At 36.4% G+C, this 19,906-nt stretch overlaps 1 protein-coding gene across 2 annotated transcripts; it reads right to left on the bottom strand.

The window, feature by feature from the left end:
* Positions 1-1,769: 1,769 nt before the first annotated feature.
* On the bottom strand, positions 1,770-18,470 carry fhl2a (four and a half LIM domains 2a). 2 transcript variants are annotated; one of them, XM_067443448.1, is made up of 6 exons: positions 18,376-18,470; positions 10,728-10,904; positions 7,972-8,146; positions 5,766-5,935; positions 5,253-5,439; positions 1,770-2,243 (listed from the first exon to the last, which is right to left on the bottom strand). In XM_067443448.1, exons 2-6 carry the CDS (start codon positions 10,881-10,883, stop codon positions 2,092-2,094), a joined length of 840 nt encoding a protein of 279 aa, XP_067299549.1. In that variant the 5' UTR covers positions 10,884-10,904; positions 18,376-18,470; the 3' UTR covers positions 1,770-2,091. The 2 variants fall into 2 exon arrangements, with proteins under 2 accessions (XP_067299549.1, XP_067299548.1); XM_067443447.1 differs by lacking the exon at positions 18,376-18,470 and adding an exon at positions 13,501-13,724.
* Between the last annotated feature and the right edge of the window lie 1,436 nt (positions 18,471-19,906).

Below are 19,906 nucleotides of genomic sequence, written 5' to 3'. Positions count from 1 at the left end.
TGTCATATGATCCTTCAGAAATAATTCTAATTATATGCTGATTTGCTGCAAGAAACATTTATTATTGTCATTTATGTTGAAAATGGTTCATATTTTTGTGGAAACAATGATATTATTTTACTGAATATCTTGGCTGGATAAAAAAGGTCAAAATAACAGCATTTATTCAAATATTAATATTTTATATTATAAATGTCTTTACTGTTTGTTTTATAAATTGAATGAATTCTTGCTAAATAAGTTTTAATTTCTTTTCAAAAAAATCATATTGACGTTCATTTCTGGATGGTTGTTCTTGATGCAGGCTTAGACAGAAGGGAACAATGACGATGGAGACCGCAATGGGTAACCTTTTCTCCATTGTCTCGTTTATAGTAGTTTATTTCCAGTCAGAGTTTAGAGAACTTCTACTTTGTTCTTGCTCTTGTCAGCTCGCTCTCTCACTCTTTATTCAGCTTTCAAACACTCCACTGCCTCTTATTGAAGATGCTTATTTTCCATGCAGTTGCATCTCAGGTTTTTGTCCCAGTTGGCGGAGACATTGAAATCACAGTTTTGGGAGTTTTCCTGAAGTCCTACAAACAAATTCATTACAAAATGCATACCTGTCAAAAGTTTGGACAGGTTTACTTATGTTTTTTTTTTTTTTTACTTTTATACAAAAATGTTGAAAATGGTCAATTATTGGCTTCTGGGCAAAAATATAAACTCTTTCTGGACATTTGCTGAGCCCACTTTATCGGGTGCACGTTGCTTTTGTATTGGAAACTGAAGGAGTTTATATACTACACTGTAAAAAAATTTTTAGAAAAAAAGTTACCTGGTTGCCTTAAAATTTTGAGTTCATTGAAATTAAAATTTTGAGTTAATACAATGAACAATTTTTGAGATTTGACAACCTTTATTAAAATATTATTAAAAGATTTTGTAAGCATATTGGTAATTGTGTGTGTTTTATTTCTGATGACGCAGTGAAACATGCCAAATAGTGCTATTTTCATGATTTATCAAATTTTTTATGTGGTTCAGATACAGTAATATTTTGAGTTTCTATTTATTAAACAAATTTCCTTAATTGTATCAACTCAATTTTTTTATTTCAATAAACTCAAAATTTTAAGGCAACCAGGTTCCTTTTTTTTAAAGTTAAACCAACAAAAAACAACAATAATTTTTTACAGTGTAAACACTTGTTGGATGCATTTCCTTCCTTCATTAATCAAACTCCCAAGAAATTCGTGTGCATGGGACAATTAACATTTGTCTGCAAAATCTAATTTCATTGTTAAACACTAGGTGGCCCTATTGTCTTATATTGTTGTTTGATAAACTTGAGTGCTTGCTAGTGCAATAGGACCTTGTTAGTGTAACGTCTTTGGAATTGGCCATAGTCTCTTCATGAGAGTGTGCCGTGGTGGGAGCACACACATTTTGAAAAGAAGTTGTGCAAAAAAAAAAAACTATATATATATATATAAGTCATTACTGTGTGTTTCCAAAAATTATAGACTCACATGCACTCTTTATACTTCACACTATACATACACATCGTCATAGAAGTATACTTCAATGTATTATTTACGTATTATAATATGATACTTACCACCAGACTTTACTATGGTACTCAATCGCCGGCCACATTTATTTTAGTATATATTTCTTTGTTTTGTGCATTTATGTGCTGCCAGATATCTATAATTTTATAGTCAATTCCAGTGATGTCACACTGTCAGGCGTCTAAATATTCATGCACACAAAAAATACAAAAACAATTTTACATTTTGTTTCAGTAAGCTTTATTGATTTTGCATTACTATATAGATTTAATGTAGAACTGTTAGAGGCACACAAACGCTCAAATACTTTTTTGCAAGTTAAGACATGGGTTATGCAACACACCCGAGAGCCATTCAGTCTTCAAGTTAAAGCAAGCTCAAATAACTCTTGAAATAAAGAAAATATGCCTCTTGTATACACTATCATAATTTTTACTTTACTATGTTTCCATGGAGTACCTAAAAGTATTGATTGTGCACACCGTTTCATGCTTTTCCAATGCGTCAGTTGATTTTTTTGTTTCCACGCACACTTTCAGATGTCTTTGCCGCACTCGGGACACAGGATGTCATCTCTCTCGGTGAGGAAACCTCTGCCCACCAGAGACACTGAGCACTTCTTGCAGTTGAAACAGTCGTTGTGCCACTGGCGTTCCTCGAAGGAGATGTACTTGCTTCCTCCAAGTCCTGTGTGCGATGACAAACATGTTATAGCAAAAAGACGGAGCTGTATTCCATAGGAATTCATGGAAAGCCGGTGGATTTGAGCTCTTCGAAACAGCTGAGCAAAATTCTAAATTTAAAAAGTGCCTCCAATTTAGTTTTTAGAACTTGAATTGGGCATGTGCCACATGATGTTGAATTAGAAGAACGAAAGTCGAGGGATTTTTTTTTTTTTTTTTTGGTAAGTTTTGCAACTTTGGGGAACATTCTGGTCCATTTAAATGATTATATTGTGAAAATGTATTATTTAAATGATCTGTGATTTAGACTGGAATAGGCCCATTCAAACGGTTAAGCCAATATCAGGTAAATCCCTGGACAGTTTTGTATTTATAGCCCCATAAGCTCAAATGCAGTTAGGATGTGTGTTGCATCATGCATCGATGCAAAATGAAATGTTTCACATGTCAGTGTATTAGTGAAGGTTTTTCTAGGAATTATGAATTGAGTTTTTATTGAACTGCATGGAGCGTTCCTCATTGACGACAAGCCTGATGAAATAAATGGCTGAGAGTATCGATCATGGTGTTTGCGGTTCTTTTTTTGGAATGGGATTGAGGCATGATTGAATTATTTTAATTTTAATTATTTTTTAAATTATTTTTAGTAATATTTAAGTGCTAAAATTATATATAATGTACATAATCATATAGCCAATAAATAAAATGTTTGGTGGCATTTCAAAATCATCAATGTTTCTGGAAATACCCTATTTGTTTTATGATGACATGTTTTCGAGTTATTTAGACTGAAAATTAAGTTTGTTTTTAAAAATAAAATTAATTTAAAAAAAAAATCTTCATCATAGTATCTGTCACACCAGTGTTGTTTTAGTATTACTTAAATAATATTACAGTATTTTCTTTTGACATGTAAGACGTCTTTGTACCATTAAAACATCCAAAAACAGCTTGTTTGGATATTATGGGATCTGTGACGTCACCTGGGCAAATAAGGCTGCATTTACACTGCAGGTCTTGCTGCACAATTCCGATTTGGTAACTATATCCAATTTTTTTGACGACCCGGTTACATCATCTTTTCAAAAGCGACCCGTAGGCTATCCGATATTTGCATTTACACTGTACACTGGCAAAACAGCCCAAGACGTTCTTAACCGGTGAAAGGAAGTAAAACCCAGACAAAATTATTGTACAATGTTTTGCTGTCTACACTGTTCCAGACACCTTTAAAGGTCGGAAAAACATTTATCTCGTAATGCGGAGAAAAAAAGGAGAGCCCTTGACAAGGTTGCCAGGTTTTCACAACAAAACCCGCCCAATTGCAACTCAAAACTGTGTTAAAGTGGCCCAATTCCGCATGCAAACTGGAGACTTGGCAACACTGGATCGCAGTCTGTGTCCACCTGAGTTGACGTTATTCGCCTCTGTACTTTTTTCAATGACGTATGACTCACATTTACCAAGGGGGTAATCTAGCGCTCGGAAAGCGTTCCACCCCTAGGGGCTGCCATTGCTAACCAAGCCATCACCTGCTGTTAGCATCCAATTGACTCCCATTCATTTTTGAGTCACTTTGACAGTGAATAACTTTACATCTGAGACGTGTTAAAGACTCCATTTGTCCATTGTTTATTTCTAAATAAACACGACAATGCATAAAAGGCTCCGTTACCTTGTATCTTACACTATCGCCCCGCAGAAGCTGTTTTTGTAAAAATAGGCTAACGATTGCGTCATAACCAACGCGACCCTGTCGCACAGTTGAGAAATTACCGTATAGACCTGAGGAGACGCTCGCAGGCAATCTTTTACTGTCTATGAGACAGTCGGGGGGACGTGGAGACATAAAGTCTGATAAAATCAAGGGGGAAGAATGGGGAGAAGCCCATTGTGAGCCAAAAGCAATGGGAGAAAATATTTAAACAACGTGATTCAGATTTCACCTTCCACAACTACTAGAAGACCTACAGCTGTCCGACAGGAGGCTCACGTCACATCTACGTCGTCAAGCTCAGTCTGAGCCTGCGCAGTTCGCTCAGCCATCAGGAAGTGAGTGCTCCTATACTGACATCACATTCCGCCGTTGACGTCAATGGGATAGCTCAGTCCATTTCTTTTACTGTCTAAGGCATTTACTGGGGGATATCCGATTTGACCGCTTACATGGCAGACGCAAATGCACGCATACGAATCATATGCATACGCATCCTGAGGATATCGGAATTCATGCGTTTTTTTACTGCTTACACGTTCAGATGTCATATTCGATCTGTGCCACATGAGAGGAAAAAATCGGAATTGGGTCCCTTGAACCATGCAGTGTAAATGGGGCCTAAATGGGGCCAAAATATATTTATTCTAAACATTAGAATTTACTTTGCAGCCATTAAAAAGCTACATTCTTTATAGTACACTGTACAAAATTATTTAAAAAATAAGTTACCTGGTTGCCTTAACATTTTGAGTTCATTGAAATGAAAAATTTGTTAATAGGCTAATCGACAACCTTTATTAAAATATTATTAAAAGGTTTTGTAAGCATATTGAATAGTTGTGTGTTTTATTTGTGACGACGCTGTGAAACATGCCAAATTATACTATTTTCATGATTTATAAAAATGTTTGTGGTTCACATACAATAATATTTTGAGTTTCTATTTATTGAACCAATTTCCTTTATTGTATCAACTAATTTTTATTGGCAACCAGGTTACTTACTTTTTTAAGTTAAACCAACAACTTTTTAATTTTTTTATATATATTTATTTATTTACAGTGTATGAATATGGGTAGTATGAAGGAAATTCGAATGTATTACATCCGCCATGTTGTCATGTGGACTACAGGTGTCAGTTATGTTGTTTTCATTAATAAATCCTCTCCTGTGGCTACTTTTCGCACACTGTTTTTCAAATACTATGTATTCGTAAATACTATTTTGGCGTTTTAATAAAAAAATTGTATACAGTAGGGAACAATTTGATTTTGGACACAGCGTATTCATACATACCGCTGATAGGGGTGGTGCAGGAGGCACATTTCTTGGCATACAAGTTGCAGAAGCAGTTGAGGCAGTAGGCAAAGTCATCACGAGAGGTAAAGCGCTGGCCAGAGAGCTGCTGCTTACAGCCAGTGCACAGGAAACAGTCCTTATGCCAGGGCTGGTCATGGTACGTCACACCTCCAGTGGTGATGGGCTAGACAGAGATGGAAGAGTGATCAGACTGCCATGTTTCATTTCTGCAGTATACAGTATGCAGATTATCTGTATAGAATAACTGGATCTCTCAAAATGTGCAATGTAACTAACGCATGGAATAATGTATCCCACAATGGAAAGTGGTCAACTTATAAAATAGAGCACAGTGTTCAGTAAGTATAGTAAATTAGTATTATATTTTAGTATAACATTACAACAGTGTTTCTGGAGTCTTAAAAGTTTCATATAAGTGTATATGTATTTATTGAAGCCTAGTAAAACATTAAAAGGCTTGTTTTAGTTTCTTTCAGCTTTGAAATCTACCTTCTTGCAGTGAACACACTGCATGGCAAACTGCTTTTCGTAGCAGGGCACGCAATAGTTATGGTTGTCTTTGGGGATGAAGCTCTTGGTGCCAATTGGCTGCTGGCAGCGCTGGCAGGTAAAGCAGGTCTCATGCCAGCTGTTTCCTTTGTGCTCCATCTTCCTGGAACCTGAGGGAGAAGAAGATATCAAGACATGCTGCTTATGAAAAGAAGATGGAGGAAGTTTGTACAAATATAAATCCATGTCCACAATATCAGCTCATATAGTTATAGATATTTAGATACTTTCTATCCTCTCATTATATACAATTCTAATATCTAGCCTAGTTTGGGGTTTGAGTGGGTTGCATTTATTTGTGTCAAAAGTAGTAAAACAGTAAAATAATTGTAAATTCAGTAAAGCTGAATCTTCAGTAACATTACTCAAGTCTTCAGTGTCACTTGATCCTAATATGCCGATTGGGTGCTCAAGAAACATTTGTTAATATAATTAGAAATGTTGAAAACTGTTGTCCTGCTTTCTTTCATGAATATAACATTAAGAGAATGGGATTTATTTGAAATGTATATATATTTTTGTAACATCATAAATGTCTTTACTATAATTGTTATCAATTTCTTTCTTGATTACTTTTGTATTAAATTCTTTAAAAAAAGAAAAGAAAGATTGGCATCGCATATTTGTAAACAAATATAAGTCATTTTATATGGGTGAATGTAAATTATTATTTATGGATTCATACAAACATGTGAACTTAAAGTTAGCCTAGAAATCTAGACGCACCCTAGCGGCAGCAAATTTAATCTGCCCGCAAGTGTGGTCTAGCAACTCTCAATACCCTTCTGAGCTGTTTCCTCTCACTCTGGACGGGCCAATCACATCGTGTATAGAGTCGGCGGGCGGGGCCATAATGACGACGGCCGAGTAGCATTTGCGTGCTTCTAGTGAACACAGAAACTGGCGAACGGCGGCGGTCTTTTGAATCAGCTATGACTGCGATTCTGGAAGACTTGGAGTTAAGCTTTTCTCTGAGAAAAGAACAAAGAACGGCACTGAAGTCATTCTTAAAAAGGGAAGATGTGTTCGGAGTTTAGCCGACCGGATACGGCGAATGTTTAATCTATCGACAAGCTCTGTTTTACCTTCGTTGCTTTGGTTGGTTGTAGCGTTATCCTATCACGTGCAGAGGGAGTCTGAAAGACAACCGTTTATCCCGCCCCTCGGATTGAGCCCTGTCAATGGTGAGTTACCAGACCAAACATCTTGATGTGGGTCTGGCTTGTCAGGCTAACTTAAAGTGTTAGTTCACCCCAAAATCATTTACTCACCCTCATGTTGTTCCAAACTAACAACACTTTCATTCATCTTCCAAATACAAATTAATATATTTTCACTAAGATATTTTTAAACGACGCAACTGAACCTTTGACCCTTCAAAAAGTTCATAAAGAGATCGTAAAAGGAATCTGTATTAATTGAGAGGTTTAATCAACATTTTCTGAAGAGACTCAATCACTTTATGTGAAGAACGGATTGAATGTAGGCTTTATTTTCTTTTTAAATTTTTACTCAGATTTCTCCAAAAATATCTTCAGTTGTGTTCCCAAGATGAACAAAATGGCTTCGTAGTCTATTTTTTCTTCTTTCTTGAATACAGTAAAATTGCATTGATGCCAAATTCTACATGAAGAGCATTGAGCTGTTAAAAAGGCATCAGACGAAACATAATTCTCTTTCAACACGCAGAAGCTCAATAAACACCAGCAGTGGCACAGTGTAAACAGAGACAGAACAGTTTCATTGTTTTAAAGAGTCTGGCTCATATATTTTAAGCTCCGTATTTGAAATATTTTGTTTTGGAAAGATAAAAGATAATGGGTTAACGAGAGTGCAACCCTTTTACATGGTCATGAGGACCTGTCTTTGAGGATTTATGAATGAATATTTATTACCAGTGTGCAGATTACTTAATCTATTGCTTTGACGTCATGATGGGCCTGTAATTTATCTGTATAATGACAGTTATTCTTTCTTCACAGGATCTGGGCAAAGATCGACCTTGTGTGAAAGAAAGCAGTTGTCGTTTGCTTTAATGGAAAGAATGTGCTGCTGAATGAATTATGTTTTTATGGCTGTGCTGAGTGTAAAAGAAATAGTTGGTAATAAAAGTAATAGCTGAAGTAGTAATAGAAGAATCTCTTACCAGGCATAATGGTCTTCTTGCAGTCATGGCATTTGGAGGAGTACTCATTAGAATAGCACTCGGTGCACAGCAGCTGCTCGTCTTTAGTGGAGAAGGGCTTGTCCACCAGTGAGCGCTTGCACTGGAAGCAGTGGAAACAGTCCTCATGCCAGTGACGGTCCTTGTAGGATAGATCCTAAACCAGCAAAAAAGAGCAAAATGTATTACTTTTGAAGAACACTGAATCTGTTTTTGTGCAAGTGAAATGTGTAAATGCTCACATTTAGTCTAGAACTACAATAACAGTACCTATGGACCTCCCATGATTCATTTGATGACAAAACTGGGAAGCATTTTCTCGGTCTGCAAGCCTAAATCTGATGTGGTTTTATGCAATTACACACCTGATTCCAAAAAAGTTGGGACACTGTACAAATTGTGAATAAAAAAAGAATTCAATAATTTACAAATCTCATAAACTTATATTTTATTCACAATAGAATATAGATAATATATCAAATGTTGAAAGTGAGACATTTTGACATGTCATGCCAAATATTGGCTCATTTTTTATTTCATGGGAGCTACACATTTCAAAAAAGTTGGGACAGGTAGCAATAAGAGAACGGAAAAGTTAAATGTACAGGAGCAGCTGGACCAATTTGCAACAATTGACAACATCATTTGGTATAAAAAGAGCCTCTCGGAGTGGCAGTGTCTCTCAAAAGTCAAGATGGGCAGAGGATCATCAATTCCCTCAATGTTGTGGTGAAAAATAGTGGAGCAATATCAGAAAAGAGTTTCTCAGAGAAAATTGCTAATTGTTTGAAGTTATCATCATCTACAGTGCATAATATCATCCAAAGATTCAGAGAATCTGGAACAATCTGTGTGCGTATACGGCTCAAGTCCCGGAAAACCGTACTGGAAAACCGTATCCCTGTGATCTTTGGCCCTTAAGCCGCCTTTCCACTGCACACGACATTCGGACACGACTGTCGGAGTTTGCCCCCTAGTAGCAGTCGCACGGAAATGCTATTATGATCGTACACAGCAACATGGGTGAGATCTTGCGGTCTCAGATACCCCCATTCTCATATCGCAACCATCTCATATACGGTAGACAAAAACATGATGACACACTGCGTCTTTTAAGTGTTTTTTTTTTTTATTCTCTGATCTGTTCATTCTTCCAACAGCCATAGGACCGGACCAGCCACCTCAAACTAGTAAACTAGATCACATAAGTTAAACTACTGTGATTCACTCTCACAGACACACACACACACACACGAGCAGCGCAGCGATCGTTACACAAGAGCCAGACAGCAGCCGCTGACCTATCTAATATCAGCACTAAATAACACTGTTTACTCTTATTCACACATTGAATATAATGATGGTGTGTGTGTGTGTGCGTGCGTGCGTGCGCGTGCGTGCGTGCGTGTGTGTGTGTGTGTGTGTGTGTGTGTGTGTGTGTGTGTGTGTGTGTTTTAATTACCGGCTGACCCCGACCCATTCGGCAGATTTATTTAGAAAAATATATAATTTAATATTCATTTATTATGCATTTTTAAAAAGGTTGTAAAACAAAATAAAACCTGATAAACAAAAAGAATAATAATTCTCAACTTGCGCGCACACTGATTTGATTGGACAACTTTGGAATACATCACATCCAGTCGGCGTGTCGCATACGATGTAGTAGCTCAAGTTCAAATATTTGAACGCATCCGAAGCTCAAATCGGATCCGTAAATTCCGCATTCGCATATGGTCGGCACCCCACGCAATCCCTGTACGACTCTTCCGGTCCGACGGCGGTCGATTGTCGTGTGCAGTGGAAAGGCGGCTTTAGAAGGCACGGCATCACAGACAGGAATGCTACTGTAATGGTAATCACAACATGCCGACTAAAATTCTATAGGTAAAAAAAAAAGCCATAGCTTATTTAAAATGGACTGTGGCAAAAGTGGAAAACTGTTCTGTGGTCAGACGAATCAACATTTGAGGTTCTTTTTGGAAAACTGGGACGCCATGTCATCCGGAATAAAGAGGACAAGGACAACCCAAGTTGTTATCAGTGCTCAGTTCAGAAGCCTGCATCTCAGATGGGATGGGGTTGTATGTTTGGCATGGGCAGCTTACACGTCTGGAAAGGCACCATCAATGCTGAAAGGTATATCCAAGAAATAGAACTACATATGCTCCCATCCAGATGTCATCTCTTTCAGGAAAGACCATGACAATGCCAGACCACATACTGCATCAATTACCATAGCTGTATAGAAGAAGGATCCAGGTACTGAAATGGCCAGCCTGCAGTCCAGATCTTTTACCCATAGAAAACATTTGGTGCATCATAAAGAGGAAGATGCGACAAAGAAGACCTTAGACAGTTCAGCATCTAGAAGCCTGTATTAGACAAGAATGGGACAACATTCCTATTCCTAAACTTGAGCAACTTGTCTCCTCAGTCCCCAGACGTTTGCAGATTGTTTTAAAAAGAAGAGGGGATGCCACATAGTGGTAAACATGGCCTTGTCCCAACTTTTTTGAGTTGTGTTGATAAAATCATTATCAATTATTGTCCCTTGAAATTATAAAAGTTCTCAGTTTAAACATCTGATATGTCTATGTTGTGTTCTGAATAAAATATTGACATTTGAAACTTCCACATTATTGCATTCTGTTTTTATTCACAATTTGTAAAGTGTCCCAACTTTTTTGAATCGGGTTGTACATACTTATGGTATATGGTACTTTAACTAATGTTACCCTGCTGTTGCAGCCGATGGGTTTCTTGCACTCCTCACAGGTATTGGAGTACAGGCTCTCATAGCACTTTACACAGTATGGGTTTTCCTCACGAAGGACATACTTCTTCCCAAACAGAGACTCCTTACAGTAGTGGCAGTCATAACGCTCTGTCATCTTTACTTCAGCTTTTTAGTCCTGTGATGGAGAGAGAGTTTGAGGAGATGTGAGAATATGGTGTCTGTGTTGATATACTATGTATTCGGCTCAAACCATCATCAACCATCATGCTGCTGAGATGATATACAGTGGTGTCCAGAAGTCTGAGACCACCTTGAAAATGGAATGGAAAATGAAAGCTGATTTGTTTGATACATTTACATCAAATAAATATATAACTAAGATGTATATCAGATTTTGACCTATTTTAGGTCACTAAAATGATCAGTAAATCTGTGAAATAGTTTCCAGATGTTCTTGCTTCCACTGAAGCATGATATAATGTGTGGATCATTCTCAAATCAGGCTGGAGAGTGTGATCATCAGGATTTACTTGTGGAATTCGTGAAACATTAAATCATTGTTATTTTAGTATCATTGGTCATACTTTATATTATGCCGACACTACATTAAGTAAGTATTTACAGTGATATTTGTGACCCTTTACAACAAAACCATCAAAAATCATATGGGTCAACTGATTTGTAACTGAGATTTATACATCATCTGAAAGCTGAAAAATAAGCTTTGACACATGGGTTTGTTAGAAAGTGGGTCGGAATGACACACAAATTTAAAGTTTAGTCATGAACCAATCGTTGATTTGTTATTTCAGTTCTACGACACCAACCAGAGGTACTTCCGCATTTACGTAACTTTATTTATACCGTATCATAGCCGCTATCAGCACGCCGCACAATATGAGAACTCCTATAATCCTACCTCCTCCCCAGCGCCACCTGTAAAGATCTGTTATGGGGGTTATATCATTCTGCAGCAGCCTTTCCTTGTTGCTATCTTGACTAAGCTAAACATGTATTTGCTCCGCAGCAGCAGCAGCGTAGCAGATCTTGTCCACTAAAATCAGGCCTATGTGCATTCCATGCTGCTTGAATCAATTCACACCGAGAGTCATGATTGAACAACGGACATGTAGCCAATCAGCATTAGGGGAGTATGACGGTGGAGTAGAGAGAATGAGCAAAAGGGAGATTTGAAGAAAGACTGTTGAAAGAGAGAAGCCTGAGAGACATTACAAAATAGAAAAGCTCATAAGAATTTACCGGGAAAATGAAGGGAAGTGTCAACAGTGTAATTATAGTTGTAATTAACACAATTAACAATGATTTAATACATTTTATTGATGACATGAATCAATAGAGTAAATGTAGAGTACATGTAAGGGGAAAAATAACTACTTTTGGTACCATAACAAATGAAACTAGACCCAACGAATTAAAGGGATAGTTCACCCAGAAATGAAAATTAGCCCCTGATTTACTCACCCACAAGTCAACCTAGGTGTATATGACATTTTTCTTTTAGACAAATACAATCAGTTATATTAAAAAAGTCCTGGCTAATCCAAACTTTACAATGGCAGGGAGTGTTTTTGAAGTCCATGAAAATGCATCTGTCCGTCAAATATCATGCTCCGAATGGCTCTGGGAGGTTAATAATTGCCTTCTGAATAATTTTGTGTAAGAAAAATATCCATATTTAAAACTTTTTTAATTAAAGTTCCAGCTGATCACTTTTTCCATAAACTGAATACGCAAGGTGTTTAGCTGTAACTTACTTTATAAAGTTTTAAATATGGATATTTTTCTCACACAAACGCATCAGTTCACTTCCGAAGGCATCTATTACCTCCCCGAGCCGTGTGGAGCACGTTATTCGACGGGCAGATGCCTTCTGTATAGATTTCAAAAATAGAGCAACAATTATATTCCCTGCCATTATAAAGCTTGGATTAGCCAGGACTTTTTTTAATATAACTCAACTTTTATTAGTCCGAAAGAAGAATGTCAGATACACCTAGGATGACTTGAGGGTGAGTACATCATGGGCTAATTTTCATTTTTGGGTGAACTATCCCTTCAAGGTAAGTCATATTTGGGGAAAACATTTGAAAGAAAGAAAGAAAGAAAGAAAGAAAGAAAGAAAGAAAGAAAGAAAGAAAGAAAGAAAGAAAGAAAGAAAGAACGAACGAACGAACGAACGAACGAACGAACGAAAGAAAGAAAGAAAGAACGAACGAAAGAAAGAACAAACGAAAGAAAGAACAAAAGAAAGAAAGAATCGAGATTATTAAGGATACAGAATAATATCAAGAGATCTTAATCTCTTAAATATTCAAAAATATAAAGAGATTTCTCTATAAATGTCTTGTTTAAGAGGATATCAGCTGTTGTTAACCATGAGAGCGTAACCTCAAGCATCAGTCAGATTCACTCACAGTGAGGCATCAGTGTTGGACGGAACACACTGGAATTCCACAGTGCACTACATCATACCATCATAACCAGCCTGTTATCTCAGCTCCAGCTTTCAGCCATTATATTGTGTGTCAGGCAGCATGTGTTAGTGTGCGTGTGTAAATGTGTCTGCGCTGGCACAAATGTGCTTATCTACAAACATCACTATGGATGGACTTTTTCTGAGAATAACCCATCTTTCCTGTAATAGGCCAGATAAGTCTGATTCTAAAACTGATCTGAAATCGAATCGTTCCAGTGTGTCTCTTTGAAGGGTTATTGACAGAGACTTAGATAACAGAATGCCATCTACTTACGCAGCTGTCTGAGTCCTGACCCCTTTAAGCCCCTGTGCGTATTGTTCCCATGAGCCCTGTGATGCTGCGTGCCGCCTCACTCTGTGCCACTGCCTCAGGGGTCCCCAGTGTCCCGTACACACGCTCTCTCCCTGCTCCCGTTGTGAGTGTGTCTAACTGAGCCCGTGTCCAGCCCGGGCTTCACTACTACACCAAATCCCCCTCGACAGTTTTACCATAAAAGGCAGCAGATGGAAACCAGGGCTCCTTGCTTAAAATCCTTCTAAGAAAATTCTTTGACTTGCACAGTCAGTCCTTCACTCCCCCCTCCTCTGCTTCCTGTTTGTCTTGCCCTTTTCTGCTGTCTCACTTCTTCAGGCTTTCTCCCTTTCTTCATCCAACTGGCAAACCCTCTCAATTCTTTCCATGAGGTTCCTTATACGTATTTTCACACTATCAAAATAGCATGCAGGTTATTCTGACCATATTTTCTCATGGAAATAAGTTGTCCGAGGCTTTAAACAAAAGCATGACAGTAATTGGTCAAGACATTTGTACATTAATATTCTGTTGAATACAGTGTCACTTATTACTTATAGTTGTTCCCTTTATCCTGAACCAGATTAAAGCTGCAGTCCGTAGTTTTTCCTCTATGTCGCCATCTCTGTTCAAAATCTACAATTGCAGTTATTTGCAGAATTATCAACTTTACGTGAGTTGTGCCTTGAATCCAATGTTTTGAGGAGAATGTGCGGCTGTCAGTCACCGCGCCGGTGTGGATACTGCCTTTCAGATTCTACCGTTTCAAAGTATGACCGACATAAGAATTTGTTGGGAATTTGTCTTCAAACATGTTAGATGGACTGGGGGTAAGCAGATAAACATCAACTTTTATTTTTTGGGTGAACTATCCCTTTAAGTATTGCCTTGGTTTTGATACAAACCATAAAATAACTAAAATATCACTGTTTTGTAGTGTTTATGCCAAGTTAGTTGCTTTTTCTATCAATCTCTAACCCTAGTTTTGTTTTCAAAACATATTTTTAGCTAATAAATGAATACGACTCTTCCAGTTTTTCTTTATTTACTGGCTACGGTTTTTAAAGTCGGCATGAAACGGATGTTGCGATAGTCTTTTAGTCCTTATTGTGACATTAATCTGACTTTAAACGGAGTATTGCAGTGATGTCATGTAAATGTGACCTCAATCATGTGGCCCCCATGCCATTAAACACATCATCAGAAAAGAGATGCTAATACAAGATGGGAAAGGAAGATATGAAAAAATATATATTTATTTTGTACACGGATAAATGCTAAATATAATAAATACTGCAATATTCATTTTATATAATTTATTTTAATATTTTTAACTCTTATAAATAATACCAGTGGCGTTTTAAGATTGGATTACTTAACATGACATTTTTTAGAGCCATGGTTTCCCAAGACTATGGGAACTCTAGTTCTTATTTTCATTTCAATAACTCATTTCAAGTCATTCTAAGGCACTTCTGTAAACTGTCTAATCCAGAGCTGTTTTTGGAAATGTGCTGACACTTTTACCATAGGCTTATCTAAAATGTATGGTAGCACTTTATTTTTCGACATTAGACATTCTAACTTTAGACATTCTACTATATAAGTGACTTTACACACTGTAAACCCTAATGCTCAAAATAATTAATTGATTTGATTAGAGTAAACTTAAATTAAACAAATTAGTTCAATCAAATTAACTTTTAAGAATAGAACTTCCTTTTTCTTTTGAGTTCACAAAACGGACACATTTGTAAGTAATCTGAATTGTTTAATTGTTATGAATTGCTGTATAAATACTTGCTTCTTTTAATTTAGTCCAACTTAAATTTAAATGAAACTGGGCTTGAATTTCTATATCCCAGCATGCATTGCCATGACACTGGAAAGGGAGAGCATATGTAAAATGTATGAGTACAACATAAAAATCGCTATAGTTCTGCTTACTTAAACTTTTCAATTTCCATGTATCCGATTACCTCAATTTTTTTGAGTTTTACCAACTTATTCAGGTTTACAGTGGTCGACAACCAGTCATTTGAGTACTGTCTGTTTAATATCTGCTAATACTTTAGTTTGATGCTTTAATTACTGACTACAAGTAACTTTACATGTCAACTTATTCTACTAACCCTAACCTAACAGTCTACTAATACACTAATGAGACTTAGTTGACATCTAGTTGAAAATTAATGAGAGTTAATTGACATATAGTTGCAAAGTTACTTATAGTTAACAGAATGTCTAAAGTGGATTATCAAAATAAAGTGTTAACAAAAAGGGTACCTAACAACCAAAAGGGCATAGACTTGAGTCAACAGAAACAAGATAATTAAGGTGTATGTAATTCAATAATTCTTGATTTGGAAATCATGATCCCACTAAAGTGCAACAACACTGCACAACAAAGCTTTTTTTATTCATAAAATATCATGCAATAGATCTAAATAACTGTATCTACTACAGTTACCTCTTATATTGTCACAGGAAATCGTGTTATTCTAATCTTATTTGTCTTTACTAACCCTATTAAAACAGTCTCAGGACTGGGCCCACTTCCCCCTACTCTCGTCTCTGTTTCATAGTTTACATCAAGAATCCTCACTGTGATTTCCTGCACGTACTTTAATTTCACTCAAGTCTGGTGGTAGCACTGCAATAATACAATTCAAGAATCAAGCTTTAAAAGGATTGAACACAATAGAAGATATTTTGAAGAATGTTGCTAACCAGAAAGTTGATGGCAGCCACTGACTTGCACAGTATTTTTTTCCTATGGAAGTCAATAGGGTCCATCAACTATCTGATTACCAACATTCATCAAAAAATCTTCTTTTGTGTTACACAGAAGAAAGAAACTTATGCAGGTTTTGAACAACATGAGGGCGAGCAAATGCTGACAACATGTTTTGGTCTACTATCCCTTATGTTAAAGGTTAAATGTCACTGTTAACCTGTATATGTCACTCTTGATAGATCTTTTAAGCTAATAAGCTTTTGTTTTGTTGAAATTTTGTCACCAGCACACTTGACACTGATCTCCTCTAACAAGGTCTCTCATCTCTTGGGCACGATTTGGTATTTGTCTAATCTTTCCTTTTATAATGCTCAGCTGTGTTTGGAGACATTTGCAAGTGCCATCACATAACCATATCACACAATGCTAATTAAAAGTATAGCGGAGGTCTGAAAGATAGATGGAATGCTTTCAGACGACACTAAAAAGAGATTGCAGACAGGTGGATGGAAGACTAAACCCTCCTGAGATTAAGACCTTGTGTTCACGCCCCACACTCACAACCTTCACACCCCCATTCCTGCTCCAGCACAATCCATATCCATGGAGAGTGTGAGACAAGAGTCTGACCACCCATCAAGACTCTATAAATGCCTTTTCTCTTCTCCATAAATGCTTTATGAGGGAATTTGCTGTCATAGACTTTAGGGTGTCATATACAATGGCTATGGTAACCTTTTAACACAATACCAAGACACTGTGAAAGGACTTCTTTACTGTTGCAGAAGTTTGGAAGTAGATTCAAAATTCTGGGCTGAATATGTATATTATTTTTTCGTTTAATTAAATTTGTTTTGGAAGAAATTAATACTTTTATTCATTAAAGAGATATTAAATCAATGAAAAGGGACAGTAATGACATTTATAATGTAACAAAATATTTCAATGTTAAATAAATATTGTTTTTTAAAACCGATTTCATCAATTAATTTTAAAACAAACATTTTAAGCAGCTAAACTGTTTTCAGTCATGCGACACTGAAGACTGGAGTAATGGCTGCTGAAATGTTTTAAATAAGGTTAATTTTTCAAAATAATACTGTTTTACTGTATTTTCTTTATCAAATAAATGCTGCCTTGGTGAGCATAAGAGAAAGGTCACACTTTATTTTACAATGCCCATGTTACATGTAGTTACTATAGTAATGACTATAAATTGTTCAAAATGACATGCGACTGAAACTGAACCAACCCCTAACCATTACTGTGTACATTTGAACAAAAACACCTTAACATAAAGTGTCACCAAATCTTACAGATCCCAAACTTTTTTAACAGTAGTGTTACATAGTGTTTCATTAAATTAAAATGCAGTTATAAGAATAAATGTTTAATCTTTCCAACATAACTATTTGTGCATTTAAGAAATAATACTTCAAAACTTTATTTTGGAGACAACACAAGCATATTTAAGTCTGGAGGAGCAACATATTTACTTAACAGTTACAAAAATCATGATGATGGGCACATATTAGTAGATATTATTTGGGTTACACTTTATTATTATTTTTTTGTATTTACTTTAGAGTAGACCATACTATAAGCAACTAGTCAACTAACTGTTAACTAACTGTCCTTGGAGTATTAGTAGACTGTAGGTTAGGGTTAAGTGTTAGGGTTTGAGTAAGTACACTATAAAAAATGCTGGGTTAAAAACAAACAAAATTGGGTTGTTTGAATAGGTCCATTCACTGGGATCAAATAACCCAATTTCTGGGTTTGTCCATTTTCAACCCAACTTGGGTTGTTTTTAACCCAGCATTTTTTCGAGTGTATGTTAGCATAGTTGCAAAGTTGGTAAATGTCTGTTGGCAGACCATAAAGTGTTAGTAGATATTAAGCATACATTTTACTAATACTCCAATGACTGCTAGTTACTAAGTTACTGATAGTTAGTAGAATGTCTAAAGTGGACAGTCAACATAAAGTGTAACAGTATTCATGTAATTTTAAGAACACAGGTTTAGTGATGGACAGTAGTTGTATCACTGCTCACGAGTAGCAGTGAGGTTTGGTGTTAGTAATGTACCTGTATAGACACAAGTGCCTTTGGCTCTTACCTCAAGAGAAAAGCTGTCTGCCTGTGTGGAGAGTCTGGCCAGACTGAGCTCGGTGACTCTCGGCTGGGGCTTTATGTTCTATTAAATTACTCCACCTATGGGGTGACTAATTGGAGTGGTAGGGTTTGGGCAGGCTTTTTCTATCAAGAGCAGCTATAAATACAACACAGCGATGCCAAAAGCACCACCACAGAAGATAAAACCCATCTCTTACCTCTTCAGTCCTGTGTCCTTTTAAGGCCTCATATTGTTTTGTCGTAATTACATTCAGGTTGAAATACATTTTAAAATATATCATTCTATTAAAAAAATATTAACAAATAATTTTTTTTTTTTGAGTCTTGTTTTCCAGAATATTTAAAATATATATATATACCTGAAGCATGTTTGGATTCAGTCTCACATTGTAAGGGCCATTGTCGATGATTTATGAAAATAAAATACAAACATGGGCAGAACATTGATTAAATGCGAAAGCATATTATATAAGATTTTCTGTCTCATAGTTGTAACTCTTGCCTTCATCATCTGCCTGTTATTCACTCGCTTCATTTCTTCCCCTCAAGCGTTTGTGAGAGAAAGGGGAGCCAGAGCAAACAAACATCTTGGAGAATGTTTACAGACCTCCTCTCTTGCATAGCCCTTTTTTATTTTTACTGAAACTGTTTTCATATGACAACACATTCTTATGTGTCTTAGTTGCCTTTAGGGTAACACTTTATTTGGATGGTCCTCTTTAGATATTCTACTAACTATGAGTAACTCTGCAACTACATCAACTACAGTCATTTTTATAATTTTATTTGATTTAACCTTTATTTAACAAGATGGGTATTAGTTGAGATGGGTATTAGAGTATAAGTAGACTGTCTGCTTAAAGAGGCCATGAACTGGATTTTTTCAAATTATTTGATAACGTTCCCTGAGGTACACTGATAATGTTAATATGATTTTTTTTCATAAAAAATTGTCATAATTAGCTATTTTCAATCCCGATTTTAGCCCTCTGATGTGAACGCTCTGCTTAAAGGGCCTGCTGTTGGACTTCAGTGTAAACGCCCACTGCTGTGATTGGCTGACATCTTTGCATATGAAAAAAGCATTATATGTGGAACCCTTTTACTACATGTTTACTATTACAGCTTTCGAATTGACTTGTCATGAAAATAGTTGATTATTGCCGATTTGTCGAGTTCTCCACTCTCACAAATACTTTCAGCTTAACTAACAATGCAAACTTGATGTACAGTATATACAGCAAGAGATTCATTGTGCTATGTAAGATCCGGCTCCTAAAACGGGAGATTTGACAGCATCCCGATAAACTCGCACTGCATAATGGACAGATTTAGACATTATAAAGAGAGTGTTCTTTAAAGTAGAAATACTTATTCATTAACTGCCATTATCAGTTTACAAATGAAATACATTATTTACAGTTTGCGAGGTCCTTTTTGGTTCCAGAACATTTGGCACAGCCTGCTCTTTGAGCATAAGTTTTTGGGAAAAGCCAGTATCGTATTTCAACTTG

This window comes from Pseudorasbora parva, chromosome 5 (genome assembly GCF_024679245.1).
Source record: "Pseudorasbora parva isolate DD20220531a chromosome 5, ASM2467924v1, whole genome shotgun sequence".
Classification (NCBI taxonomy): Eukaryota; Metazoa; Chordata; class Actinopteri; order Cypriniformes; family Gobionidae; genus Pseudorasbora; species Pseudorasbora parva.
This window is presented reverse-complemented; position numbering and strand designations above follow the sequence as displayed.